This window comes from Heterodontus francisci, chromosome 1, assembly GCF_036365525.1.
Source record: "Heterodontus francisci isolate sHetFra1 chromosome 1, sHetFra1.hap1, whole genome shotgun sequence".
NCBI classification, from domain to species: Eukaryota; Metazoa; Chordata; class Chondrichthyes; order Heterodontiformes; family Heterodontidae; genus Heterodontus; species Heterodontus francisci.
Window position 1 is genome coordinate 243,909,262 of NC_090371.1, and position 25,444 is coordinate 243,934,705.

Consider the following 25,444-nt stretch of genomic DNA (forward strand, 5'->3'; position numbering starts at 1 on the left):
TCTATTTCCCTTTCTGGAATCAAAAAAGCATTTGCTGCTGCTGCTGCTGCTGCACCGAGACAGTTTTTTCTTACTATTTATTCTTGGGATATGAGCATTGTGAGCAAGGCTGTATTTATTGACCTTTCCTAGTTGCTCAAACAAAGTGGTGGCGGGCCTTCTCCTTGAACCTCTGCAGTACTTTTGGTGATAGTGCTCCCACAAAGTTGTTATGTAGGGAACTCCAGGATTCTGGTGCAACAGCAGGTGTTTAGGCACCATCAATGAGCACCGTTGAAGGCTCAAACACTCCCCTGACTCATTCTACCTCTGCCTCTAAGCATGCTTATTTGTCCGGCCCCTCTTCCGCACTTAGTTTGTTCGCTGGCCAGCTTTATTGAATATTTTTCCAAAATCCCAACTGTTTGTCTTTACCAGCTGACCATCACACCCTACCACTCCCAGCTAAGCATTTAGTGAAATGTCTCATACCCGCAGATTACATTTGCTAACAACCACAAATGCATGCTTTTACTGTCCCTCACCTTACTAAGTAGCTTTACCAGTCACTTTCCCCCCTGCTGACAGCACTTGTAAATTCCCACCCCACTTCACTATGTCTACTGATCAACTGTGCCTCTCATTAGACAATGTCTTTTCTGGCTAACACCCCGGAACACCTTTCTCCCCCATTTCCTAGTAAGGCTGGTCACTTTGCTTGAAACAATGTGTGAATCCCAGCTCTCTCGCACCTCAACTGCACATGAATGCTCATCAAAAATCTTAGCACTATTGCTCAGAATAAGTCTTTGAGAAGAGGACAACAGATCTCTGCCCCAACCCCTCAACCAGGTGAAAAATCTGGGCCTGATGGAGGGAAGCGAAGCTCTGGCACCCTCCATTGAGGTACTTTCCTTGCCTTTGCTCCTCTGTCAGTATCCTTCTACCCTGTCCACACACACCCTCCACCCTTACCACTACCTACATCAACTCACCAATCTCCAGTCCCTTATCCTTCTGCTATCTTTTCTCTCTCTCGCTACCTTCCTCTTCCCATCTGCTGCAGTGCCATTGACCATCTGGGTCCAATTATCCCTTGGCCTTTTGACCTTGTTTAATCTAAATATCATACTTGCAGTGCCACGGTAGAGTGACTATTGGGTGACTAAAAGTGAGTCAGTATATATTAGCTGGTGCGTAATATTGACACGCATAACATTTAAGTGTGTTAAGTAATAGTGAGATAAGTGGCATATTTGGGTGATATCAATTTTGTAATGGTGTTAGATTTTAAACTCAAAGATATATATATATAGTAGGATGATGTGTGTTCTGCTATAAATAAAAATGCCAGATGTTTCTGTGTGAAACAATTTCAATAATTAGCATAAAAGCAAAATACTGCAGATGCTGGAAATCCGAAATAAAAGCTAAGTGCTGGAAATACTCAGCAGGTCTGGCAGCAACTGTGGAGAGTGAAACAGTTAACGTTTCAGGTCAGTGAGCTTTCATCAGAACTGGAAAAAGTTAGAAGTGTAATAGGTTTTGAGCAAGTGGGATGGGGGGAAAGTAGAACAAAAGGGAAGGTCTGTGATAGGGTGGAAGGTGGGAGAGATTAAACGACCAAGATGTCATGGGACACAAGTCAAAGAGAGTGGTAATAATTGTCGTAAAAGAGAAAGCATTTGTCCAGAGAGTGTTCATGGCAGAATAATGAACAGCTCTGACTGAAAGCAAAAACGTGAAAAACAAGTTTAAGACCAGCACGTGGTACAAAAAAATTGATCAAAATGATGGTCGTGGACTGAAATTGTTAAAATCAATATTGAGTCCAGAAGGCTATAAAATGCCTAATCGGAAGATGAGGTGCTGTTCTTCGAGCTTGCATTGAGCTTTCCTGGAACACTGCAGCAGGCCAAGGACAGAAATGTGGACTTGAAAGCAAAGTCGTGAATTAAAATGGCAAGCAACCAAAAGCTCGGGGTCATGCTTGCGGATTGAGCAGAGAGGTTTTACAAAGCGGTTACCCAATCTGTGTTTGGTCTTTCTATTGTGGAGGAGACTGCATTGTGGGAAGCAAATAGAGTATACTAAATTGAAAGAAGTACAAGTAAATCACTGCTTCACCTGGAAGGAGTGTTTGGGGCCTTGGATGGTGAGCAGAGAGAAGGTAAAAGGGTAGGTGTTGCATCTCCTGGATTGCATAGAAGGTGTCGTGGGAAGGGGACGAGGTGTCATAGAATCATAGAAAGTTTACGACACAGAAAGAGGCCACTTGGCCCATCGTGTCCGTGCCGCCAAAACAAAATGAGTTACCCAACCTAATCCCACTTTCCTGCATTTGTTCCGGAGCCCTACAGTTTACAGCACTTCAGGTGCACATTCAGGCACCTTTTAAATGAGATGAGGTTTTCTGCCTCTACCACTCTTTCAGGCAGTGAGTTCCAGACCTCTACCACCCTCTGGGTGAAAAAGATTTTCCTCATCTCCCCTCTAATCCTTCTGCCAATCATTTTAAATCTATGCCCATTAGTCACTGAGCTCTCTGCTAAGGTAATTAGGCTCTTCCCATCCGCTCTATCCAGGCCCTTCACAATTTTATACATCGCAATCAAATCTCCCCTCAGCCTCCTGTGTTCCAAGGAGAGCAACCCCCGCCTATCCAATCTTTCCTCACAACTGCAATTTTCCAGTCCTGGCAACATCCTCGTAAATCTCCTCTGTACCCTGTCTAGTGCAATTACATCCTTTCTGTAATGAGGTGACCAGATCTGCACATGGTACTAAAGTTGTGCCCTAACCAATGTTTTATATAGTTCCAGCGGGTATTGGAGGTAATGGAGGAGTGGGCCAGGGTTTCGCGGAAAGAATGGTCCCTTTGGAATGCTGACGGGGAGGGGAGGCTAAGATGTTTTTGGTGGTGGCATCATGCTGCAGGTGGTGGAAATGGCGGAGGATGGTCCTTTGGATGTGGAGACCGGTGGGGTGGAAAGTGAGGATGAAGGGAACCCGATCGCAGTTCTGGGAGGGAGGGGAAGGATGAGGCCAGAAGTAAGGGAACTGGGTCGGATACGATTGAAGGCGCTGTCAAACACGGTTGGGGGGAATCCTCGGTTGACGAGAAAGGAAGACATATCAGAAATGCTGCTGTGGAAGGTTGCATCATCAGAACAGATGCGACTGAGATGGAGAAACTGGGAGAATGGAATGGAGTCCTTCCAGGAGGCAGGGGTGAGGAAGTGTAGTTGAGGTAGCTGTGAGAGTCGGTAGGCTTTATGATGAATATTGTTAGACAGCTTATCCCCAGAAATGGAGACCGGAAGTCGGGTAAGAGAAGTGTCAAAGATGGACCATGTGAAGGTGAGAGAAGGGGGGAAATTGGAAGCAAAGTTGAAAACGTTTTCCAGTTCTGGGTGATAGCAGGAAGTGGCATTGATGCAATCATCAATGTACCAGAAAAAGAGTTGGAGGAGGACTGGAACAAGGAATGTTTGACATACTCCACAATAAGACAGGCCCATAGGACCCATTCAGGTACCCATAGCAATATCTTTGTTATTTGGAGAAAGTGAGTGGAGTTGAAGGAGAAGTTGTTCAGTGTGAGAACAAGTTCAGCCAAGTGGACAAGGCCTGTTCCCCGCTCCCCCCTGCCCCGCCCCACTGAACTTATTTCTTCACTTGTCCAGTTTCTTCCCACTTTTCTGTTGCCCTACGTCATTTCAATGATTTCCAGTTTCCTGGTCCTAACTGCCTTCTCTTCACTTTGGACATCTAATCTCTCTGCACCTCCAACCCCCATGGACTGAGGGCTCTCTGCTTCTTCCTTGAACAGAGGCCCAACCAGCCCCCATCCACCACCATCCTCCTCCGGCTGGCTATACCTGTTCTTACATTGAACAACTTCGCATTCGACTCCACTCACTTCCTCCAAATAAAAGGTGTTGCTATGAGTATCTGCGTAGATCCTAGTTTCGCCTGTCCTTTTGTGGGGTGTGTCAAACATTCCGTGGTCCAGTCCTACTCAGGCCCCCCCTTCCCCAACTTTTTTTCCTGGTACATTGATGACAGTATTGGTGCCGTTTCCTGCTCTCACCCGGAACTGGAAAACCTCATCAAAATTGCTTCCAATTTCCACCCTTTCCTCATCATCACATGGTCCATCTCTGACACTTTCCTTGACTACTCTATCTCCAATTCTGGGTGAGGCTGACTAATAATATTCTTCATGAGCCCACCAACTCCCAGTTACCTCAACCTCAACTACACTTCCCCACACCCTACCTGCTGTAAGGACTCCATTCAATTCTCCCAGTTTCTCTGTCTCCGTTGCATCTGTTCTGCTGATGCAACCTTGCACAACAGCATTTCTGATATGTATTCCTTTTTCCTCCACCGAGGATTCCCTCCACCGTGGTTGACAGGGGCCCTGAACGTGGCCGACCCATTTCCAACACTTCTGCTTTCACTCCTTCCTCTCCCTCTCAAAACCGTGATAGGGATTCCCTTGTCCTCACTTTCCCCCATCAGCCTACATATCCAAAGGATTAGCCTCTGCCATTTCTGCTACTTCCAAACACATCTTCCCTCCCTTCCCCTGTCAGCATTCCAAAGGAACTGTTCCCTCCTCATCACCCTGATCCACTCCTCCATCAATGCCGACACCTCACCCTTTCCCACGCACCTTCCTATGCAATCGCAGGAGGTGAATTACCTGCACTTTTACCTCCTCCCTCCTCACTATCCAAGGCCGCAAGTACTCCTTCCAGGTGAAATAGCGATTTACTTGTATTTTTTCTAAATTTAGTGTACTGTATTCACTGCTCACATTGCTATCTCACCTATATTGGGGAGACCAAATGTAGATTGGATGACCGCTTTGTGGAATACCTCCGCTAGCCCACAAGCATGACCCCGAGCTTCCGGTTGCGTGCCATTTCAATTCACCACCTTGCTCTCACGTCCACATTTCTGTCCTCGGCCTGCTGCAGTGTTCCAGTGAACATCAACGCAACCACGAGGAACAGTACCTCGTCTTCCGATTGGGCACTTTACAGGCCTCAACATTGAGTTCAACAATTTCAGACCATGACTGCTATTTTGATTTTTTTTTTGCACCATGTGCCAGTCTTAAACTTGTTTTTCATGTTTTTGGCTTTGGACAGAGATGTTCAATATTCTGCTATTAACACTCTCTCTGGACAAATGCTTCGTCATTTGCTGCAACTATTATCACTCCCTTTGCCTTATGCTCCATGACATCTTTGTCATTTAATCTCTCCCGCCCTCCACCCTATCACAGATTGTCCCTTTTGTTATTCTTGCCCCTCTCCCCACTTCCACTTGCTCCGAACCTTTATAACATTTTCTAACATTTCTAACCTTTGCCGGTTCTGATGAAAGGTCATCGACCTGAAACGTTAACTCTGTTTCAACAATTAACATATTTAGATATAGTCAAGTTTAAGAAACTGTTTATTCTTTCTGTGCACATCTATTTTTAATTGCATTTGAATATATAGGATACTGGTCACTAATGTAAATTTTATATTAATTTAGCAATATTCATATTGTGATTGTTGCCAAACATTTCAACCTTGCAACTCTACATCATCTTGACAATGTGTTGGTGTACTACCATGCAGTGCTACAGAGTGGAGGGGCACAAGGTCAACTTTCACCCCCCACCCAAAAAAAAAAACAATGCTGCAGAAAGACACTGAGTTAAAGTTAGTTATTTCTGTATGGGAGAGAAGGAATATCATCTAGGTTGTCTGCACTAGTTGCTTTCATTTATCTTATGGTTTGTGGCCAGCCAAGCATGGCATGTGGTGGCCTATGCAAGTCTGTGTACCTTGTCTTCCATGAGTTGTGAAGAAAAAATGTTTTGGGTAAAATAAGGCACAAATCTTCATAGAAAGGAGAATGCGCTGAAAAATTAAAAAAACAAGAGGTTTGTCATCCATTCATCAGATGACTCTCCATTTATTCATATGGCAGTTGCAATGATGTGAATCCAGCAGGATGCACGAGTGAGGTTCTCAGCATGCCAGCCCCTTTAACAAAACATAATTTTTCATTTCTGTTTTCAATGTCCTACTAACTCCTGACAATATTGTTGAAAAGAGGCATGATGATTTGTAAATACGAGCATTAATTTTGCTAGTTAAAAAAAAAACTAAAACCGAGGCACGGTGTGCACTGAAAGCATGAATAACTTGCCTGACTGACACTAAATGCTTCAAGCTATACCAAATGATATTGATTGTTGTGGCTCACATGGTGATGTTCATGTACTGACAAAACCAATCAGATTTTTTTCCATTGTTTATACTGGAAAGGATCCCAATGCTCTACCTATGTGATCTGGTGCATCCAAGAATATTAATCTACTCAATATGAACTCTTACCCTCTCTGCCAAAAGGCATGAAAGAAAATCATAACTTGAGCTCAGAAGCATCATGATTGCTTAATCCTAATCTCTAGCCACCTTTGGAATGATTTTCCTTAAAGGGGGTGTTGTTGTGTGGTGGAAGGGCCACTACCATGCCGAGGCTGAATACAAACTCTCTGGCAACTCCTCCTTCTCCCATGGACTGTGACCCCACTACCGAATATCAAGCGATTGTTTCCCAAACCAGCACTGAGCTCCTCTTCTCCAGAGATCTCTCCCCTTTCCACAACCTGCAACTTCATTAGTTTCTTAATCCTGCACAGCTCACTTCAACTCCTTACAAAGATCTGCCAGTGGGATTGTTCTGCTAGACCAATTGCTTTAGCCTGCTTCTGTCCTACCAATGTTATTCTTCTTGTGCCAACACTTTTCCCCATTTGTTCAGTCTGTTCTCACCTACATCTCTGACTCTTGCATCCTTTGCCACCTTTTCATGTCGGCCAATTTTTCCTTGAACGCCGCTCAGTTCCTCCAGATAAACTTACATGGGTCTCATCAATGCCTGTTTTTTTTTTTGTTAAAGGATATGTTGAACACTTCTCTTGTTCCAGTCCCACTCAGGTTCCTCTTATTCCTTTGCATTGATAACTGTTGGTTCTACTTCCTACTCTCATCATGATATAGAACTTAATTAATTTTTCTTAAAGCTTTTACTACCCCATACCTTGTTGTGGTCCATCTCAGACTCATCTTCCTTTCCTAAACGTTGTTATTGTATGTCTGAGAGTGGGGTGCCCAGTGACATCTGTTACAAACCCGCTGACTCCTTCAACTATCTGAATTACACTTCTTAACACCCTGTTTCCTCTAAGATTCCATTCCCTTCTTCCAGTTTTCTGTCTCTGCCATATATGCGGTGCTACCTTCCATCCTATTTTTCTCAATGAGAATTCCTCCTCCACGGTAGTAGGCAGGACCCTAGATTGAGCTCTGATGAAAGCTCATTGACCGGAAGCAGTAACTCTGTTCCTCTCCCCAGGATGCTACTAGACCTGATGAGTATTTCCATCATTTTCTGTTTTTAACCCTAGATTGAGTTTGATTCATTTCCTGTGCTTTTGCTTTCTATACTGTTGTAAGGAAGCTCAACGCAATCTCAAGGAGCAGTTCAGCATCTATCTAAGAGGCACATTGCAGCCCTCTGGCCTTAACGTTAACTATAATAACTTCAGATCTTAATTTTATTTCCACTTTTGCTTTAACAAGAGATGCTGACAATGTGGGATGGCTGTGCTGTGTTTTCGGGGTGAGAGGACAGAATGGGTTGGTGCTGGAGAAGGGGATTTAATGTCAGAACACCACTGTTGAGGTGGTTTGCACTCTAGATGCAACTTGCATTTCTTTTACTTCTATGAGGTTCCTGCAGATGCTGGAGCTGCTTTTGCCAGTTTTTGATGTTTTCTTCTCTACCTTACACCCTACCCTTTTAGCTGTTCAAGCACTGTGGCTCGCTCATGCTTTTTATTTCTTCAGTGTCTTCTATTATTTCATGGTAATATCACTTCTGCCATTTAGCCAGTTCCTGCTCTCAGCTTAAGCACTTTACAAGTCATTCTATTTGTTTTCTTGTGTGTGTGCTTGTTTTTTTTCCTCTCCCCTTCACCCTGTTCCTTTTCTTGGTACTCATCTGTAATCATAGAATGGTTAAAGTACTGAAGGGAGCCTTTCGGCCAGTCATGCCCGTGCCATCTCTCTCTGCAAGAGCAGCTCAGCTAATCCCACTCCCTGGCCCTTTCCCGGTAATTCTGCTATTTGTTTCTCTTCAGGTGTTTATCCAATTCCCTTTTGAAAGCCATGATTGAATTGCCTCCATCATACTCTCAGTCAGTGTATTGCAGATCCTAACCACACTATGTAAAAAAGCTTTTCCTCGTGTTGCCGTTGGTTCTTTTGCCAGTTGTCTTAAATCGTTGTCCTCTAATTCTTGACCCTTCCATCAATGAGAACAGTTTCTCTCTATCTACTCTGTCTAAACCCTTCATGATTTTGAACACCTCTATCAATTCTCCTCTCAACCTTTTCTCCAAGGAAAACAAACGCAGCTTCTCCAATCTATGCACATAACCAAAATCCCTCATCCCTGAAACTATTCTTGTAAATCTTTTCTACCTCCTCTTTAAGCCTTCACGTCCTTCCTAACGTACAGTGCCCGGAATTGGACACGATACTCCAGTTGAGGCCAAATCAGTGTTTTTATAAAGGTTCACTATAACTTCCTTGCTTTTGTACTTTATGCTTCTATTTATAAAGCCCAGGATCCCAAAAGCCTTTTTTTAACCACTTACGCAACCTGCCTTACCGCCTTTAAAGATTCATGCACATATACCCTCAGGTCTCTCTCTTCTTGCACTCCCTTTAAAATTGTACCTTGTGATGGAATCCGTGGTTGCAAAGCTTGTTTTTTTTCAGACCCTAACTGAGACGGAAACTAGAATGGAAACTGAAACTAGAACGGAAATGGAAGCTGGAAAAACAACTTCCGGTTTCCAGGGAAACTGACACTGGTTAGAACCAGATAAAAGGAGTCAGAGCCCTCCCCAGATCAGGCAAGAGTGGAGCAGAAAGAAGTGAAGGCTGAATCCAGGAGCTGTTTCTGTTACTTAAAATAGCCGACTAACTGGACCCGGCCATACAGTGCACAGGTTGTCAGTGAAGGACTTAGATCAAGGGAAGACTGGTAAATCCACACCATCAATACTGTCATGAGCAAAGCTGAGGTGGTTCTGAAGAATTGCACCTTGTGGTGAAGACCATACCCGTGGAGTTTGGATTGAGAGAAAATTGCTGTTGGAAGAAGAACAGTGGCTAAATCCTTCAAGAAAAAAGCTGAAAATCTACCAGAGGAACTTCAGAGTTGTGAAGAATTGTGTGACTGTAATTGTTGCCATATATGCTGGGTGGACTGCCCAGTGAAACTGAGACCCATCTCTGTTGTATTGATAGTTAAGGTGTAATTGTAATATATAACAGACCGTGATGTCTGTTTCATGTTTATTTTATGTTGTTTTTGGGTTGAGTTGAGTATTAAAGTAAAATTTATAAAAGTGAAATCTTGTCCACTTAGTTTGCTTTCCTAAATTGGAGTCAATCGGTTGATTTGATTCTTTTCATTTGTTAGTGGTCTTCATGGGGATCATAACAACCCTTTCTATTTTATGTTGCCTCTCCTTGTTCTTTCACCAAAATGTATCACATCACACCTCTCTGCATTAAATTTAAATGTGTTCCAGTTCTGAGGAGGTCTGTATCCGAAACATCATACCTGTTCTCTCCATAGATGCTGCCTGACATGCTAAGTGCTCCCAGTGTTTTCTGGTTTCTGATTTTCTTTCATGATTTTACTTAAGTGGGCATAACAGATTTCTAAAAAGTATGGGCTGACTGTTGCCCCTAGTCTTTAATAGCCTGGTACCAAAGTTCAGCCAGCTGCTATTCACTCTGGCATTGTCAGGTAAGTCCCATTGTTCCTAACGTGCCTTACTTTAGGAAAATTACCCTGGCATGTAGAGGAGAATTAGAATGGGCTGAAAGGTTGTTAATAATGTGTAAAAGGTTTAATATAGAATTCCAATTATATATTAGTATACTGTATATTCAAAAACAATAAAACACACAAAGTGTACAGGTCACATTTTCCATCATCCCTTGAATCCCTATATATGTGAAATATCTTGTTTATTGAAGACCTCAAAAAGAAATTAAAAATGCAGCAAGTTACTAGCTTGGAAAACGTATGGTTACTTTTTACCAGTTTGTCAAAATCACAACTGAATATAATTTAAGTTTTTGCCCAATATTAAATTGCTGTGAAAGTCCTAATGTATTGTGTGCATTTCGTCGGTAATATTTTGAATCTATCTTTCTTAAACAAATATAAATTATGATGCATGTTCAACTGAGGTCAAAATTGAATCTAATACTACTGGCTGCAAGGCATTCTTACAAAATAACTATTGGATCAGTGGAAAGACTGGCCTGCTGGTGTTTTTTGATAAATAATGTGTGAGGGGTTTGAATAAATATTTAATTAGTATGTTGTTTGCTCATAGCAGAGCTGGTGCAATTTTCACGTGTTGCATTATAAAAGACAATTTTGCTAACTAATAACTTGTCCCTTTTTTGTATCTTAAATTTGTGTTCAGTGAGCTGAATTTCTGCACATTCGTTGTACTGTATAGCTCTCTAAGCTAGCTACTCCTATTGTAAAATTAATATTTGAGTTGGTATGAGTCTTAAAAAATGTTTTTTTTACAGGCAGCTAAACCTTTTAAGCACAGCTACTCCAGCTATTAGTGCCTGGCTTATTCCTATTGATCAGCTGAAATCCTCATTGAATAAATTAGAAATGGAAAGAACCCTCCGTGTGTGCGCTGTGATGGGCTGCATCATGACAGAAGCTCTAGAGGTAATTGTAAACTCCTCTTCCTTTATTCAATAAATAACATTTTCTTTATTTGTATGCTCAACATGACACTGGAATTGGCCCAGGTTACGAATGGGAAAAATGCTTGGGGAGTGTTTCCTTGTCATGAGCCAGTTGCGCTATTTTCACCTTGTGTTAATTTTTTTTTCCATGTTACCACCTCCAGATACACATGCAGCTGCACTCCATTGGTGAAAATTTTGCATACAGTAAACTCAATTATTTGCAATCCCTTAATCTGATTGACCAATTCTCTCCCAGGACAAAGCCATGTAAAATAACTTGCCTCATTGCAGAACCTCCTCTATTGTTTATATTTCATCTTTTCTTTGTGAATGAAACGGCATAGTGGGGCGGCACAGTGGCGCAGTGGTTAGCACCGCAGCCTCACAGCTCCAGCGACCCGGGTTCAGTTCTGGGTACTGCCTGTGTGGAGTTTGCAAGTTCTCCCTGTGACCGTGTGGGTTTCCGCCGGGTACTCCGGTTTCCTCCTACAGCCAAAGACTTGCAGGTTGATAGATAAATTGGCCATTGTAAATTGCCCCTAGTGTAGGTAGGTGGTAGGAGAATTGAGGGAAGATGGGGATGTGGTTGGGAATATGGGATTAAATGTAGGTTGTTGGTCGTCACAGACTTGGTGGGCCGAAGGGCCTGTTTCAGTGCTGTATCTCTCTTTGACTCTTTGGCATATTTATTTTGACTATTTTTATTGAACTTGTTTTTTTTCCTATGCCTAATGTAGTGCTATACCTACCTGTAAAGCCATAGTTTCTCCCACAGGCCCACCTTGGTCCCAGAGAGCCACTCCATAGGGCTGTCCCCCCACACCATCCAAAAGTATCGTGGCTACGGAAAGTGACTTCAAAGCAGTTAATATCTCAGCTAATTCTACCCTCTGTAAAGTTGAGGTCATCCAAAACTCAGTTGCCCGTGTCTTAACTCGTGCCAAGTCCCGTTCACCTATCATCCCTGTGCTCTGACCAACATTGGCTCCCGGTCAAGCAAAGTCATGATTTTAAAATTCTCATCCTTGCTTTCGAATCCCTCCATGCCCTTACCCCTCCTATCTCTGTAACCTCCTCCAGCATGAAAACCCTCCGAGATATCTATGGTCCTCTAATTCTGGCCTCTTTAGCAGCCCTGGTTTTAATTGTTCCATCTTTGGTGGCCGCACCTTCAGTTGCCTAGACCTGAGCTCTGGAATACCCTCCCTACACCTCTCCAACTCTCTAACTCGCTTTCCTCCTTTAAGGCACTCCTTAAAGTTTACCTCTTTGACCAAACATTTGGTCATCTGACCTAATATTGCCGTATGTGGCTCAGTGCCATATTTTGTTTTGTAATGCTCCTGTGAAGTGCTTTGGGATGTTTTATTACATTAAAGGTGCTATATAAACATAAGTTGTTGTTGCTTATGAAATGCAGTCCTATGTCTTGGCATAGCTCTTCAAAGAACCACCGAAGTAAGTTAATGAGGGTCTCACATCTGAGTTAAAGGAAAGTACCTTGCTGCAGTGACATTGAAATGGACTAACAAAGAAGATTTTGGGGCTAACATCAGTTGAAATCGGCAGTTGTTCCTCTGGATTGGCACTCTTATTGTCAGATGTGATGTAACTTTGTTACAAATTTTGGAACTGAAATTGATTAGACTGATTGAAGTACTCAGTTTTCGCCACAGATAGGGATAGATTTTTACTTTGACCCATCTAATTGATATAAAACAAGATCTTGGTAATTTAGATAGAATCAAAGTTGGCTTTAAGGCAGTTAATGTTTCTTTTAAGCCGCTGCAAAGTCCAAAAGCTAGAAATTGGATAGCCCCATTTTATGGTGGCTGGGTGGTGATTTGTGACTTGTTCAGATTGAGGTGGGCATTATGAAAATTTGGTGCACCCACCTCATATGAATGATTATAGCATTAACCTGAGTTGCTCCCACGTTGCTTTCCTCTCCTAAATGCTGCCTGCTGCCTCTATGCTCAAAAGGTCAGCATTGTTTGGAAACCATGTGGTCCAGCCAGCCTTCCCATCTTAAAGGTACGCTGAACCTCTTCGAGGGAAACGGCACTGAAGAAAGTTGCTGCAATTTAAAACATCAGAAAATTGAAGACCAGGACAAAGAAAGAGTTATGGAGTGACCAGTGTGACACTGCAGGTCTCAGTGGTGGAGGAGGGCAGGAGGAGAGATGCCATGGTTCTGCGAGGAGCTAGGAGGTCCTTAAGGATCACCCTCACAAGGGAGTGGGAAATAATGGTCAGGGAGGTCACTTACCGGATTCTGGAGTCGAGGACCGAGCAACAATGGCACAAAAGATCTAATGACAGCACCCAGTGGGCAACGTCAGTGAATGCATCTTCTCGTGACATCTCCTACCCAACACATCACCAACCTCTCATGCTGCTCGATGCACCACACCCTCATCACTCACCCAGCAACATCCTCTGGCACCCAGGACCCACGCCTAATAATTGAATACTCCTCCTCATTGTCACACTGCAATCAATGCTTCTAGCCTCGCACCCACCTCTCGCTGCCTCCACTTACTGCCAGCTATTCAGCTATGGCAGGCACATCACCCTAACAGAGTACTACAATATCACAGACATTCTTCCCTCTTTCTTCTAGGACAACATGGCACACAATAGAATGGAGCAGAGCAGAGCCAGCAGGACAACAAGGATGGCGTCATCCCTTGAGCCCTACGGAGGTGATGGTTCTCAACATCATGGGGCCGGCTGGGGCAGGGGCCCTGGCATCCGATGCTGCTGAGGATATTTAGGATGATGGTATGTTCCTGCCTTATGCCCCTTCTCAACTCCCAGTGGACCCTCATCCTACTATCTGACGCAATGAGCAAGCTGCTGATGAAGTGAACATTGGACCTCTTGCTTCCCACCCCACTTCTCTCCTCTCGCATCAACCTTCCGCATCTGATTTCCTGCTTTCAGGCACCCAAGAACTGCCATCTATGCAGCTGCAGCAATCCAAGGAGGAAGAAAGCGAGTAACAGCACAGCACCAATGAAGATGCCCCTTCACTTGATCTGACACTTGCAGCTAACACTTCATACACTGGCTAGTATAGAGGTGGGATCAGCACTTGGGGAGTCAGCTGGGCATGAGTGGGCTGCAGCCAGGGCCGGGTTAAAGGCTGGTTCATTTGTCAGCTTCTCACAGACATGTTTTGCTGCGAAGAACTCAGATGAGGACATCTGAAGTGGCATGCAGGAAAGTGCTGGTGAGTGGTCAAGGACAGGAGGGTGTGACTGTGAGTGAGGCAGGTAAGGGGATCGCGAAGATAAAAGGAGCCTCAGCCCTTCAATTGTCCAACAGGTTTGAGTTTCTTTCAGCTTGATAGGATGAGCGAGGGCTGCAGGGTGGATGAGCAAACTGGCCGTTCAAGCAGGGGGAGTAAATAGGAATGTATTAGTAGCAGGAGATAGTATAGTTAGGGAGATAGACACTGTTCTCTGTAGCCAAGAGCAAAAGTTCAGAAGGCTGTGTTGACTGCCCGGTGCCAGGGCAGGAACATCTGCTCAGGACTAGAGAGGAACTTGCAGTGGGAGGGGGACGATCCAGTTCTCGTGGTCCACGTGGATACCAACAACATAGATAGGACTAGGAAAGAGGTTCTGCATAAGGAGTATGAGCAACTAGGGGCTAAATTAAAAAGCAGAACCTCAAAGGTAATTTCTGGGTTATTACCTGAGCCGTGAGCAAATTGGTGTAGGGTACTTAAGATTAAATGGTAAAATGTGTGGCTCAAAGATTGATGGGGGAGAAATGGTTTTGGATTCATGGGGCACTGGCACCAGTACTGGGGAAAGTGGGAGCTGTATCATTTGGACGGTCTTCACCTGAGCTATACTGGGACCAGTGTTCTGGTGAGTCGTATAACTAGGGCAGTAGAGAGGGTCTTAAACTAAATAGTGGGGGATGAGGGATCAAGTGAGGGCAGAAGAGATGATTTAAAGTGAGAGGAGAAGGCAAGATCGCAATGCGGGTAATGCTAATCAGTGTGGCACTAAGGGTCAGAGTATACAAACTTAAGAGTGCCCAGCAGATAAGGTTAGAGGTTGTGAATTAAGGGTGTGGGGGGTGGGGAGGGGGAGGGTTCAGATGAAGGGAGATGTGGAAATACAAAGAGGAAGGTTGAGGCATCGCAGTATAGCATTGTGGGTAAATACAAGCAGAATGAAACAGGAAAGGATAGAGAGTTTACCAAAAATTGTACATAAGCGAATAAGGTCATTGCAGAGAATTGAAGTAAAAAAAGAAATTAAAGGCTCTTTATCTGAATGCATGAAGCATCTGCAATAAGATAGATGAACTAGTAGCCCAAATATGGGTAAATGATTTAGATGTAATCCCCATTACAGAGACATGGTTATCAAGGTTGGGAAATAAATATTCCAGAGTACACAATATTTCGGAAAGACAGACAGAATGGCAAAGGAGGAGGGGGAGCCCTGATAGTAAAGGATGACATAAGGACATTAGTGAGAAAGGATCTAGCCTCAGAAGATCATGAAGTGGAATAAGTATGGGTGGAAATTAGGAATGGCAAGAATCGGAAAATACTGGTGGGAGTAGTTTATAGGCCCCCTAACAGTAGTTATACCATTGGACAGGGCATTATACAAGAAATTATTTAATCTTCATTAAGAGTGGGACAACGAAATTGGCAAGAGTGCTCTAGAAAATGAATTTGTAGAATGTTTTTGGGACAGTTTCTTGGAGCACTACGTTGTGGAATCAACTAGGGATAAAGCTATCTTGTATTATGTAATGAAGCAGGGTTAATTAGTAATGTCATAGTAAAAGATCCACTGGGAAACAGTGATCATAATACCATTGAGTTCCATGTTAAGTTTGAAAGGGGCATACTCCAATCACAAACAAGAATGTTAAAGGTAAGCAAGGCCAATTATGTAGGTATGAGGATGTACTATTTGTATTGGCTGATGTAAACTGGCCATGGTAAATTGCATAAAATAGACAAAAGTTATGGCAGTAAATGAACAGTCGGAAACTTTTAGAGAGAAACAATTCAGAATGTTCAACAAAAATACATTCTATTGAGAAACAAATACTCAGCAAGTAAGACCTATCCGTGATATATATTTCTGTTTCTGATAGGTATTACCTGTTTCCTGATATATATTAATGACCTAGACCTTGGTGTACAGGAAACAATTTCAAAGTTTGCAAATGGTACAAAACTTGGAAGCATTGTGAACTGTGAGGAGGATAGTGTAGAACTTCAAAAGGACATAAACAAGTTGGTGGAATGGGCAGACAGGTGGCAGATGAAGTTCAATGCAGAGAAATGTGAAATCATCCATTTTGGTAGGAAGAACATGGAGAGACAATGTAGAATAAAACGTACAATTCTAAAGTGGGTGCAGGAGCAGAGGGACCTAGGTGTATATGTGCATAAGTCATTGAAGGTGGTAGTACAAGTTCAGAGCGCGGTTAATAAAGCATATATTATCCTGGGCTTAATTAAGAGGGATATAGAGTACAAGAGCAAGGACATTATGCTGAACTTGTAGAAGACACTAGTTTGGCCTCAGCTGGAATATTGCATCAAATTCTGGGCGCCGCACTTGGGGAAAGACGTGAGGGCATTGGAGAGAGTACAGAAAAGATTCACGAGAATAGTTCCAGGGATGAGGAATTTCAGTTATGAAGATAGATTGGAGAAGTTAGGACTGTTTTCCTTGAAGAAGAGAAGGCTGAGATGTGATTTGTTAGGTATTCAAAATCATGAAGGGTCTGGACAGTGTAGATAGAGAGAAACTGTTCCCACTCGTGAAAGGATCGAGAGCGAGAGGGCACAGATTCAAAGTATTTGGTAAAAGAAGCAAAAAGTGACAAAAAGCGAGTGGTTAAGGTCTGGAATGCGCTGCCTGAGAACGTGGTGGAGGCAGGTTCAATTGAAGCATTCAAAAGGTAATTTTACAGTTATATGAAAAGGAAGAATGTGCAGGGTTATGGGGAGAAGGCAGGGAAATGGAACTGAGGGAGTTGCTCTTTCAGAGCGTCGTTGCAGACACGATGGGCCGAATGGCTTCCTTCTGCGCTGTAACAATTCTGAGATTCTGTGGCTCAAGAAGTTAAGGATAAAGAATTAATTAGATTAAAAGAAGGCTTGCAATGCTACAAAAAAGAGTAGCAAGTCTGAGGATTGGGAGTGTTTTAGAAACCAGCAAAGGCCACCAACAGATAGAAAAGGAGAAAACAGTGTCAAGAAAGTCTTTTTTTATTCATTCATGGGATGTGGGCGTTGCTGGCCAGGCCAACATTTATTGCCCATCCCTAATTGCCCTTGAGAAGGTGGTAGTGAGCTGCCTTCTTGAACTGCTGCAGTCAATGTGGGATAGGTACACCCATAGGACTGTTAGGAAGGGAGTTCCACGATTTTGACCCAGCGATAGTGAAGGAACAGCGATATAGTTCCAAGTCAGGATATTGTGTGGCTTGGAGGGGAAATTGCAGGTGGTGGTGTTCCCATGCATTTGCTGCCCTTGTCCTTCTAGGTGGTAGAGGTTGCAGGTTTGGAAGGTGCTGTCTAAGGAGTCTTGGTGCATTTCTGCAGTGCATCTTGTAGATGGTACATACTGCTGCCACTGTGCGTCAGTGATGAAGGGAGTGAATGTTTGTGGATGGTGTGCCAATCAAGCGGGCTGCTTTGTCCTGGATGGTGTCGAGCTTCTTGAGTGTTGTTGGAGCTGCACCCATTCAGGCAAGCGGATTTGTTCCATCACACTCCTGACTTGTGCCTTGTATATGGTGGACAGGTTTTGGGGAGTCAGGAGGTGCGTTACTTGCCGCAGGATTCCTAGCCTCTGACCTGCTCTTGTAGCCACGGTATTTAAATGGCTACTCCAGTTCAGTTTCTGGTCAATTGTAACCAATAGAATGTTGATAGTGGGGGATTCAGCAATGGTAATGCTATTGAATGTCATGGGGAGATAATTAGATTCTCTCTTGTTGGAGATAGACATTGCCTGGTACTTGTGTGGCGCCAATGTTTCTTGCCACTTATCAGCCCAAGCCTGGATATTGTCCAGGTCTTGCTGCATTTCTACGCGGACTGCTTCAGTATCTGAGGAGTCATGAATGGTGCTGAACATTGTACAATCATCAGTGAACATCCCCACTTCTAACCTTATGATTGAAGGAAGGTCATTGATGAAGCAGCTGAAGATGGTTGGGCCTAGGATACTACCCTGAGGAACTCCTGCAGTGATGTCCTGGAGCTGAGATGATTGATCTCCAACAACCACCACCATCTTTCTTTGTGCTAGGTGTGACTCCAACCAGCGGAGAGTTTTCCCTCTGATTCCCATTGACTTCAGTTTTGCTAGGGCTCCTTGATGCCATACTTGGTCAAATGTTGCCTTGATGTCAAGTGCAGTCACTCTCACCTCACCCCTTGAGTTCAGCTCTTTTGTCCATGTTTAAACCAAGGGTGTAATGAGGTCAGGTGCTGAGTAGCCCTGCTATGCCAAATGAGGAATTTTAATTAATCGGTTGGAAACCGAGGAAATAAAGCTGGAAACCTGCAGTTAACTTTAAATAAAAGAACTGGTAGCGAAGATGGCCACCGCAGTTTGCATCTGAAACACTTTCGCATTCCAAGGTATCAAAGAGGAGACACATGTCTGATGAGCCTGTATCCAAAACAATTGCTTGCCCTATTCATTGAACTATCCGAGATTGCTTTCATTAGCACAACATTCAAAGCCATCTTGAAACATCAACATTGAAAGGACAAACCCCTCCAAGTGTAAATCTTGACATCCTGAGGCCTGAGAGATGGAAATTCCTAAACTTGAATCTTGTTAGAAGGTACCTGAAAATACACTGAGGCAGTCATGTGATTGTCTGTCCATCTCTGTGAAAGCTGAGTGCTTTGTCCCAGGAAAACAGACAAGCCAGTGACTCAAACTGTGCAGCAGCCAGAAGGGCACACTCTGTCTCTGTCTCTCTCTCACTCTCTCTCTTCCTATTTCCAAAAATCTGGTGGGGCATGCGAAGCCGAGCTACTGGTTGCTAGATCCAAGAGAAAGGCACCAGGGGAAGAAAGCCACCTACAAGTCTGCCTCCAAGAAAACCCTTAGCCAGGTGGGCCAGCCACAAAATGCACATCTACCAGCCAGAAGATAATGGAATCATCCAACTCCACAGACTGTATATTAATTTTTTTTTTATTCTGGACTCCAATTCAACCACAAAGCTACTCCTCACTCTGTAATGTATTTGTGTGTGTGTGTGTGTGAGACTCTCCTGTGAGTTTGTGCGTGAATGTGCAGTGTGTTTTGTTTTGCATTTTATTTAGATCAGGTTCAGATTAAGGATAATAAACGCAGCTCTTCTTTGTATAAATTCAAGAAAACCTGTCATATTGGTTCTTTTATGATCACAAGTAAAAAGGAAAAGCACTCACTGAAGTGGTAAGCACATCCACTGTTTAAAAAGGAATAAACATTATTGTGGTCAAATAAGAAGAAAGACAAGTGCGGAGCCCGTGATCCCTCCTCAGCTGGATGTAACAATAGAATATGAGTGTAAACTAGCCAGTAATCTAGAAACAGATTGCAAGAGCTTTTATAGATTTATAAAAAGGAAGAGAGTAGCTAAAGTAAGCATTGGTCCCTTAGAAGCAGACAGGAGAAATTATCATGCAAATGGCACAGGCATTGAACGAATATTTTGTGTCTGTCTTCACAAGGTCCCTCATGGCAGACTGGTGCAAAGGGTGAAGTCACACGAGATCAGAGGTGAGCTGGCAAGATGGATACAGAACTGGCTTGGTCATAGAAGACAGAGGGAAGCAGTGGAAGGGTGCTTTTCTGAATGAGGGGATGTGACTAGTGGTGTTCCACAGGGATCAGTGCTGGGACCTTTGCTGTTTGTAGTATATATAAATGATTTGGAGGAAAATGTAGCTGGTCTGATTAGTAAGTTTGCGGACGACACAAAGGTTGGTGGAGTTGCGGATAGTGTTGAGGATTGTCAGAGGATACAGCAGGATATCGATCGGTTGGAGACTTGGGCGGAGAAATGGCAGATGGAGTTTAATCCGGACAAATATGAGGTAATGCATTTTGGAAGGTCTAATACAGGTGGGAAGCATACAGTAAATGGCAGAACCCTTAGGAGTATTGACAGGCAGAGAGATCTGGGCGTACAGGTCCACAGGTCACTGAAAGTGGCAACGCAGGTGGATAAGGTAGTCAAGAAGGCATACGGCATGCTTGCCTTCATCGGTCGGGGCATAGAGTATAAAAATTGGCAAGTCATGCTGCAGCTGTACAAAACCTTAGGCCACACTTGGAATATTGTGTACAATTCTGGTCACCACACTACCAGAAGGATGTGGAGGCTTTGGAGAGGGTACAGAAGAGGTTTACCAGGATGTTGCCTGGTCTGGAGGGCATTAGCAATGAGGATAGGTTGGATAAACTCGGATTGTTTTCACTGGAACGAGAGAGGTGGAGGGGCGACATGCTAGAGGTTTGCAAAGTTATGAGTGGCATGGACAGAGTGGATAGTCAGAAGCTTTTCCCCAGGGTGGAAGAGTCAGTCACTAGGGGACGTAGGTTTAAGGTGCGAGGGGCAAAGTTTAGAGGGGATGTGCGAGGCAAGTTTTTTACACAGTGGGTGGTGAGTGCCTGGAACTTGCTGCCAGGGGAGGTGGTGAAAGCAGGTACGATAGCGACGTTTAAGAGACATCCTGACAAATACATGAATAGGATGGGAATAGAGGGATATGGACCCCGGAAGTGCAGAAGGTTTTAGTTTAGACAGGCATCAAGATCGGCGCAGGCTTGGAGGGCCGAATGGCCTGTTCCTCTGCTGTACTGTTCTTTGTTCTTTTGTTTAGAAGACACAAATTTCATACCAGAAATAGATGGTAACCTAAGGGCAAAAAAAATTGAGGAAATTAAGGAAATTAATATAAGCAGAGAAGAAGTATTGGAGAAACTCAAGGAATTAAAATCTGACTAATCCCTAGGATCTGATGGTCTATACCCTAGGGTTCGAGAAGAGATAGCTGCAGAGATAGTGGATGCGCTAGCTATGATTTTCCAAAATTCCATAAATTCGGAAATGGTCCCATCCAGTTGGAAGTTGGCAAATGTTACACCTTTTTCAAGAAAGAAGGGAGGGAGAAAACAAGGAACTGCAGGCCAGTTAACCTAACATCAGTTGTTGGAAAAATGCTGGACTCTATTATTAAAGAAGTCTTAACAATGCACTTAGAAAAGCACAGTATGATTAGAACAAATCAACATTGTTTTTATTTTATTTTATTTTATTTAGAGATACAGCACTGAAACAGGCCCTTCGGCCCACCGAGTCTGTGCCGACCATAAACCACCCATTTATACTAATCCTACATTAATCACCTATTCTTACCACATCCCCACAATTCCCCTACCACCTACCTATAGTAGGGGCAATTTATAATGGCCAATTTACCTATCAACCTGCAAGTCTTTGGCTGTGGGAGGAAACCGGAGCACCCGGCGAAAACCCACGCGGTCACAGGGAGAACTTGCAAACTCCACACAGGCAGTACCCAGAATTGAACCCGGGTCGCTGGAGCTGTGAGGCTGCGGTGCTAAACACTGCGCAACTGTGCTGTGAAGGGAAATCCTGTTTGACAAATTTATTAGAGTTTTTGAGGATATTACTAGTAGGGTAGATAAAGGGGCATCTGTAGATGTAGTGTACCTGGATTTCCAAAAGGCATTTGCTAATGTGCCACATAAAATGTTATGAGGTAAGATAAGGGCTGATGGAGTTGGGGGCAATATATTAGCATGGATAGAGGATTGGTTAACGGACAGGAAACAAAGAGTGTGCATAAACGGGCATTTTCCAGGTGGCAGGCAGTAAATGGTGAAGTGCCGCAAGGATCAGTGCTGGAGCCTCAGATATTTACAATCTATATCAATGAGTTAGATGAAGAGACAGAGAGTAATTTATCTAAGTTTGCTGATGATACAAAGGTAGGTGGAAAGGTAAGTTGTGGGGAGGACATAGACAGGCTAAATGAATGGGCAACAAGATGGAATATCATGGAGGGAAGTATGAAGTTACTCAGTTTGGTCGTAAGAATAGAAAAGCAGAATATTTTTTTAAAAGTGTGAAACTTGAAAGTGTTGATGTTCAAAGCGACTTGTGTGTGTACAAGGAATGCAGAAAGTTCACATGCAGGTACAGCAAGCAATTAGGAAGGCAAATGGCATGTTCGCCTTTATTGCAAAATGATTAGAGTACAAGAATAAAGAATTCTTGCTGTGATTGTACAGGGTTTTGGTGAGACCACATCTGGAGTACTTTTGCAGTTTTGGTCTCCACATTTGAGAGAGGATATGCTTGCATTGGAGGTGGTACAACGAAGGTTCACTAAATTGGTTCCTGGGCTGAGGGGGTTGTCCTATGATGAAAGGTTAAGTAAATTGGTCCTATATTCTCCAGAGTTTAGAAGAATGAGAGGCGATCTCATTGAAACATATAAGATTCTAAAGGGACTAGATAGGGTTGACGCTGAGAAATTGTCTTTGCTGGTTGGGGAATCTAAAACATGGGGGCATAGTCTCAAGGTCAAGGGCCGATCGTGTTGGACTGCGATGAGGAGAAATTTCTTCACTCAATATATTGTGAATCTTTGGAATACATTTAAGGCTGGGATAGGCAGATATTTGATCTCGGAATCAAGGGATATGACGAGCGGGCAGGAAAGTGGAATTGAAGCCTCAGACCAGCCATGATCATATTGAATGGCAGAGCAGGCTTGATAGGCGATATGGTCTATTTCTGCTCCTATTTCTTATGTACAGCAAATCCGGGAGCTCATCATAAAAGACCTGCAGAAATACTCCAGGGTACATCCAGACACTTTGCATCAAAAGAAGTTGTCAAAAATGACCTTACCACAAGTTTGGGTGCTTGGCCTTTCAAGGAGCGCTAGTGCAGGGCCCATCTTACAGCCTCATGCCGGAAGAGTTTGACTGTACAGTGGGCAGGCTCTGAATTTAAATTAAAAACAAGAAATGCTGGAACCACTCAGCAGGTCTGGCAGCATCTGTGGAAAGAGAAGCAGAGTTAACGTTTCGTGTCAGTGACCCTTCTTTGAAACGAGCAAATATTAGAAATATCAAAGGTTATAAGCAAGTGAGGCGGGGGTGGGGCAAGAGATAACAAAGGAGAAGGTGTAGATTGGATAAGGCCACATCGCTGACCAAAAGGTCATGGAGCAAAGGCAAACAATATGTTAATAGTGTGTTAAAAGACAAAGCATTAGTACTGATAGGGTGTTAACGGACTGAAGATTGAACAGCAGCAAGTACAAACATGAAAAAAAAAAGTGGATAAGCAAACTGACCAAACTAAGATGAAATGAAATAAACAAAAATAAATTGTAAAAAATGTAAACAAGAAAAGAAATAATAACTAAAAATAAAAGTAAAAAGGGGGCCCATCATGCTCTGAAATTATTGAACTCAATGTTCAGTCTGGCAGGCTGTGTGCGCCTAATCGGTAAATGAGATGCTGTTCCTCGAGCTTGCGTTGGTTTCACTGGAACACTGCAGCAAGCCCAGGATAGAGATGTGAGCATGAGAGCAGGGGGGAGTGTTGAAATGGCAAGCAACCGGAAGCTCAAGGTCCTGCTTGCGGACTGAGCAGAGGTGTTCCGCAAAGCGGTCACCCAGTCTGCGTTTGGTCTCCCCAATGTAGAGGAGACCACATTGTGAGTAGCGAATACAGCATACTTCATTGAAAGAAGTACAAGTAAATCGCTGCTTCACCTGAAAGGAGTGTTTGGGGCCTGGGATAGTGAGGAGAGAGGAGGTAAATGGGCAGGTATTACACCTCCTGCGATTGCAGGGGAAGGTGCCATGGGACGGGGACGAGGTGGTGGGGGTAATGGAGGAGTGTGGACCAGGGTGTCGCGGAGGGAACGATCCCTTCGGAATGCTGACGGGAAGGCAGGGGAAGATGAGTTTGTTAGTGGCATCACGCTGGAGGTGGCGGAAATGGCGGAGTATGATCCTTTGGACATGGAGGCTGATAGGGTTCCCCTTGTCCTCCCTTCCCACCCCATCATGGTACTGGGAGGGAGGGGAAGGGGTGAGGGTAGAGGTGCATGAAATGGGCCGAACACGGTTGAGGGCCCTGTCAACAACAGTGGGGGGGGAATCCTCGGTTGAGGAAAAAGGAGGTCATATCAGAAGCACCATCGTGGAAGGTAGCATAATCAGAGCAGATGCGTCGGAGGCGGAGAAACTGGGAGAATGGAATGGAGTCCTTACAGGAGGTAGGGTGTGAAGAAGTGTAGTCCAGGTAGCTGTGGGAGTCGGTGAGCTTATAGTGGATATTAGTAGACAACCTATTCCCAGAGATGGAGACAGAGAAGTCGAGGAAGGGAAGGGAAATGTCAGAGATGGACCATGTAAAGGTGAGAGAAGGGTGGAAATTGGAAGCTGTCTGAGGTTTTTGACAGTGAAACTATTGTGAATACTAATACAACAACTTGAATTTACATAGTTTAACAGCAGCATTAGTTGGAAAAGGGATACCGAGCCAAAGAAGGCAATATTGGAATGAGCAAGCATTTGGTCAGAATTGCGTTTTAAGGATGGTATTAAAGGAGGAGTGGGAGATGAATGAGTTTCGGGAGGGAATTCCAGAATGTGAACATAGACAGCTGAAAGCATTGTTGCCAGTGATGGGCGTGAAGGAACTGGGGAGCAAGGTGCATAAGAAAACTGAGTCAGAAGAGCACATAACTCAGGATTGGAGTTATAGAACCAGAGGATGTTGCAGAGATAGAGAGGGGGAGGCCATGGAGAGAATTTAAGAAGACGAATTAGACATTTTTAAATTTGAGGTGAAGGGGGGAAAAGAGCAATGTCGGTTTGCAAGAACAGAAGTGATGGATGAGCAGTACTTGGTGTGGGATAGGATACAAATGGTCAGAGTTTTGAATGAGATGGTTTACTGAGTTTGAAAGCATAGAGGCTGTGGTGTGGTCAAGTAGTTGTGGAACGGTAGAACTGGCTGTCATCAGCGTACTTGTAAAAACTCACCCCATGCCTCTGTATGATGTAGCTCAGAGTCACATTGTAGATGAAGAGGAGGAGGAGGAGATTAAAGTTAGATGATGCGGTAAAGGTGCAGAGGTGAGAGGTCAGATATGTGGGATGTAATTGACAATAATGGTACATTGCAAACAGATTTTCACTTTGCTTACTCCCCGGCTTCATCACTTATACTGTGCCCCATATACAGAAGCCAGAAATTTTTTCGAGTTCACCTGTCGCTGGTTCCAGTGTCATTTATAAACTGCCAACAAAATTCAGTAAATTTCCCTGCAAGAATTTTATGTTGAAATGGAGAAACAAGTGTTGTCCATTCAGTTGCTCAATCACGACTAATCTGTACCTGTACTCTATTTAACTACCTTTGTTCCATATCCCTTGGTACCTTATCTAACAAAAATCTATTGATCTCAGTCTTGAAATTTTCAATTGATGGACAGCCTTTTGGGGGAGCAAGTCCCAGAT

General features: G+C 43.7%; 1 protein-coding gene across 14 annotated transcripts in view; it reads left to right on the plus strand.

Annotated features, from left to right (window-relative positions):
• Nucleotides 1-25,444, plus strand: part of kiaa1109 (KIAA1109 ortholog) — a 637,888-nt gene that overhangs the window by 336,142 nt on the left and 276,302 nt on the right. For all 14 annotated transcript variants that reach the window (XM_068042417.1, XM_068042485.1, XM_068042453.1 and 11 more), the window contains one exon: nucleotides 10,686-10,836. In XM_068042417.1, the coding sequence (XP_067898518.1) occupies nucleotides 10,686-10,836 (151 nt within the window). The remainder of the gene's footprint in view (nucleotides 1-10,685; nucleotides 10,837-25,444) is intronic.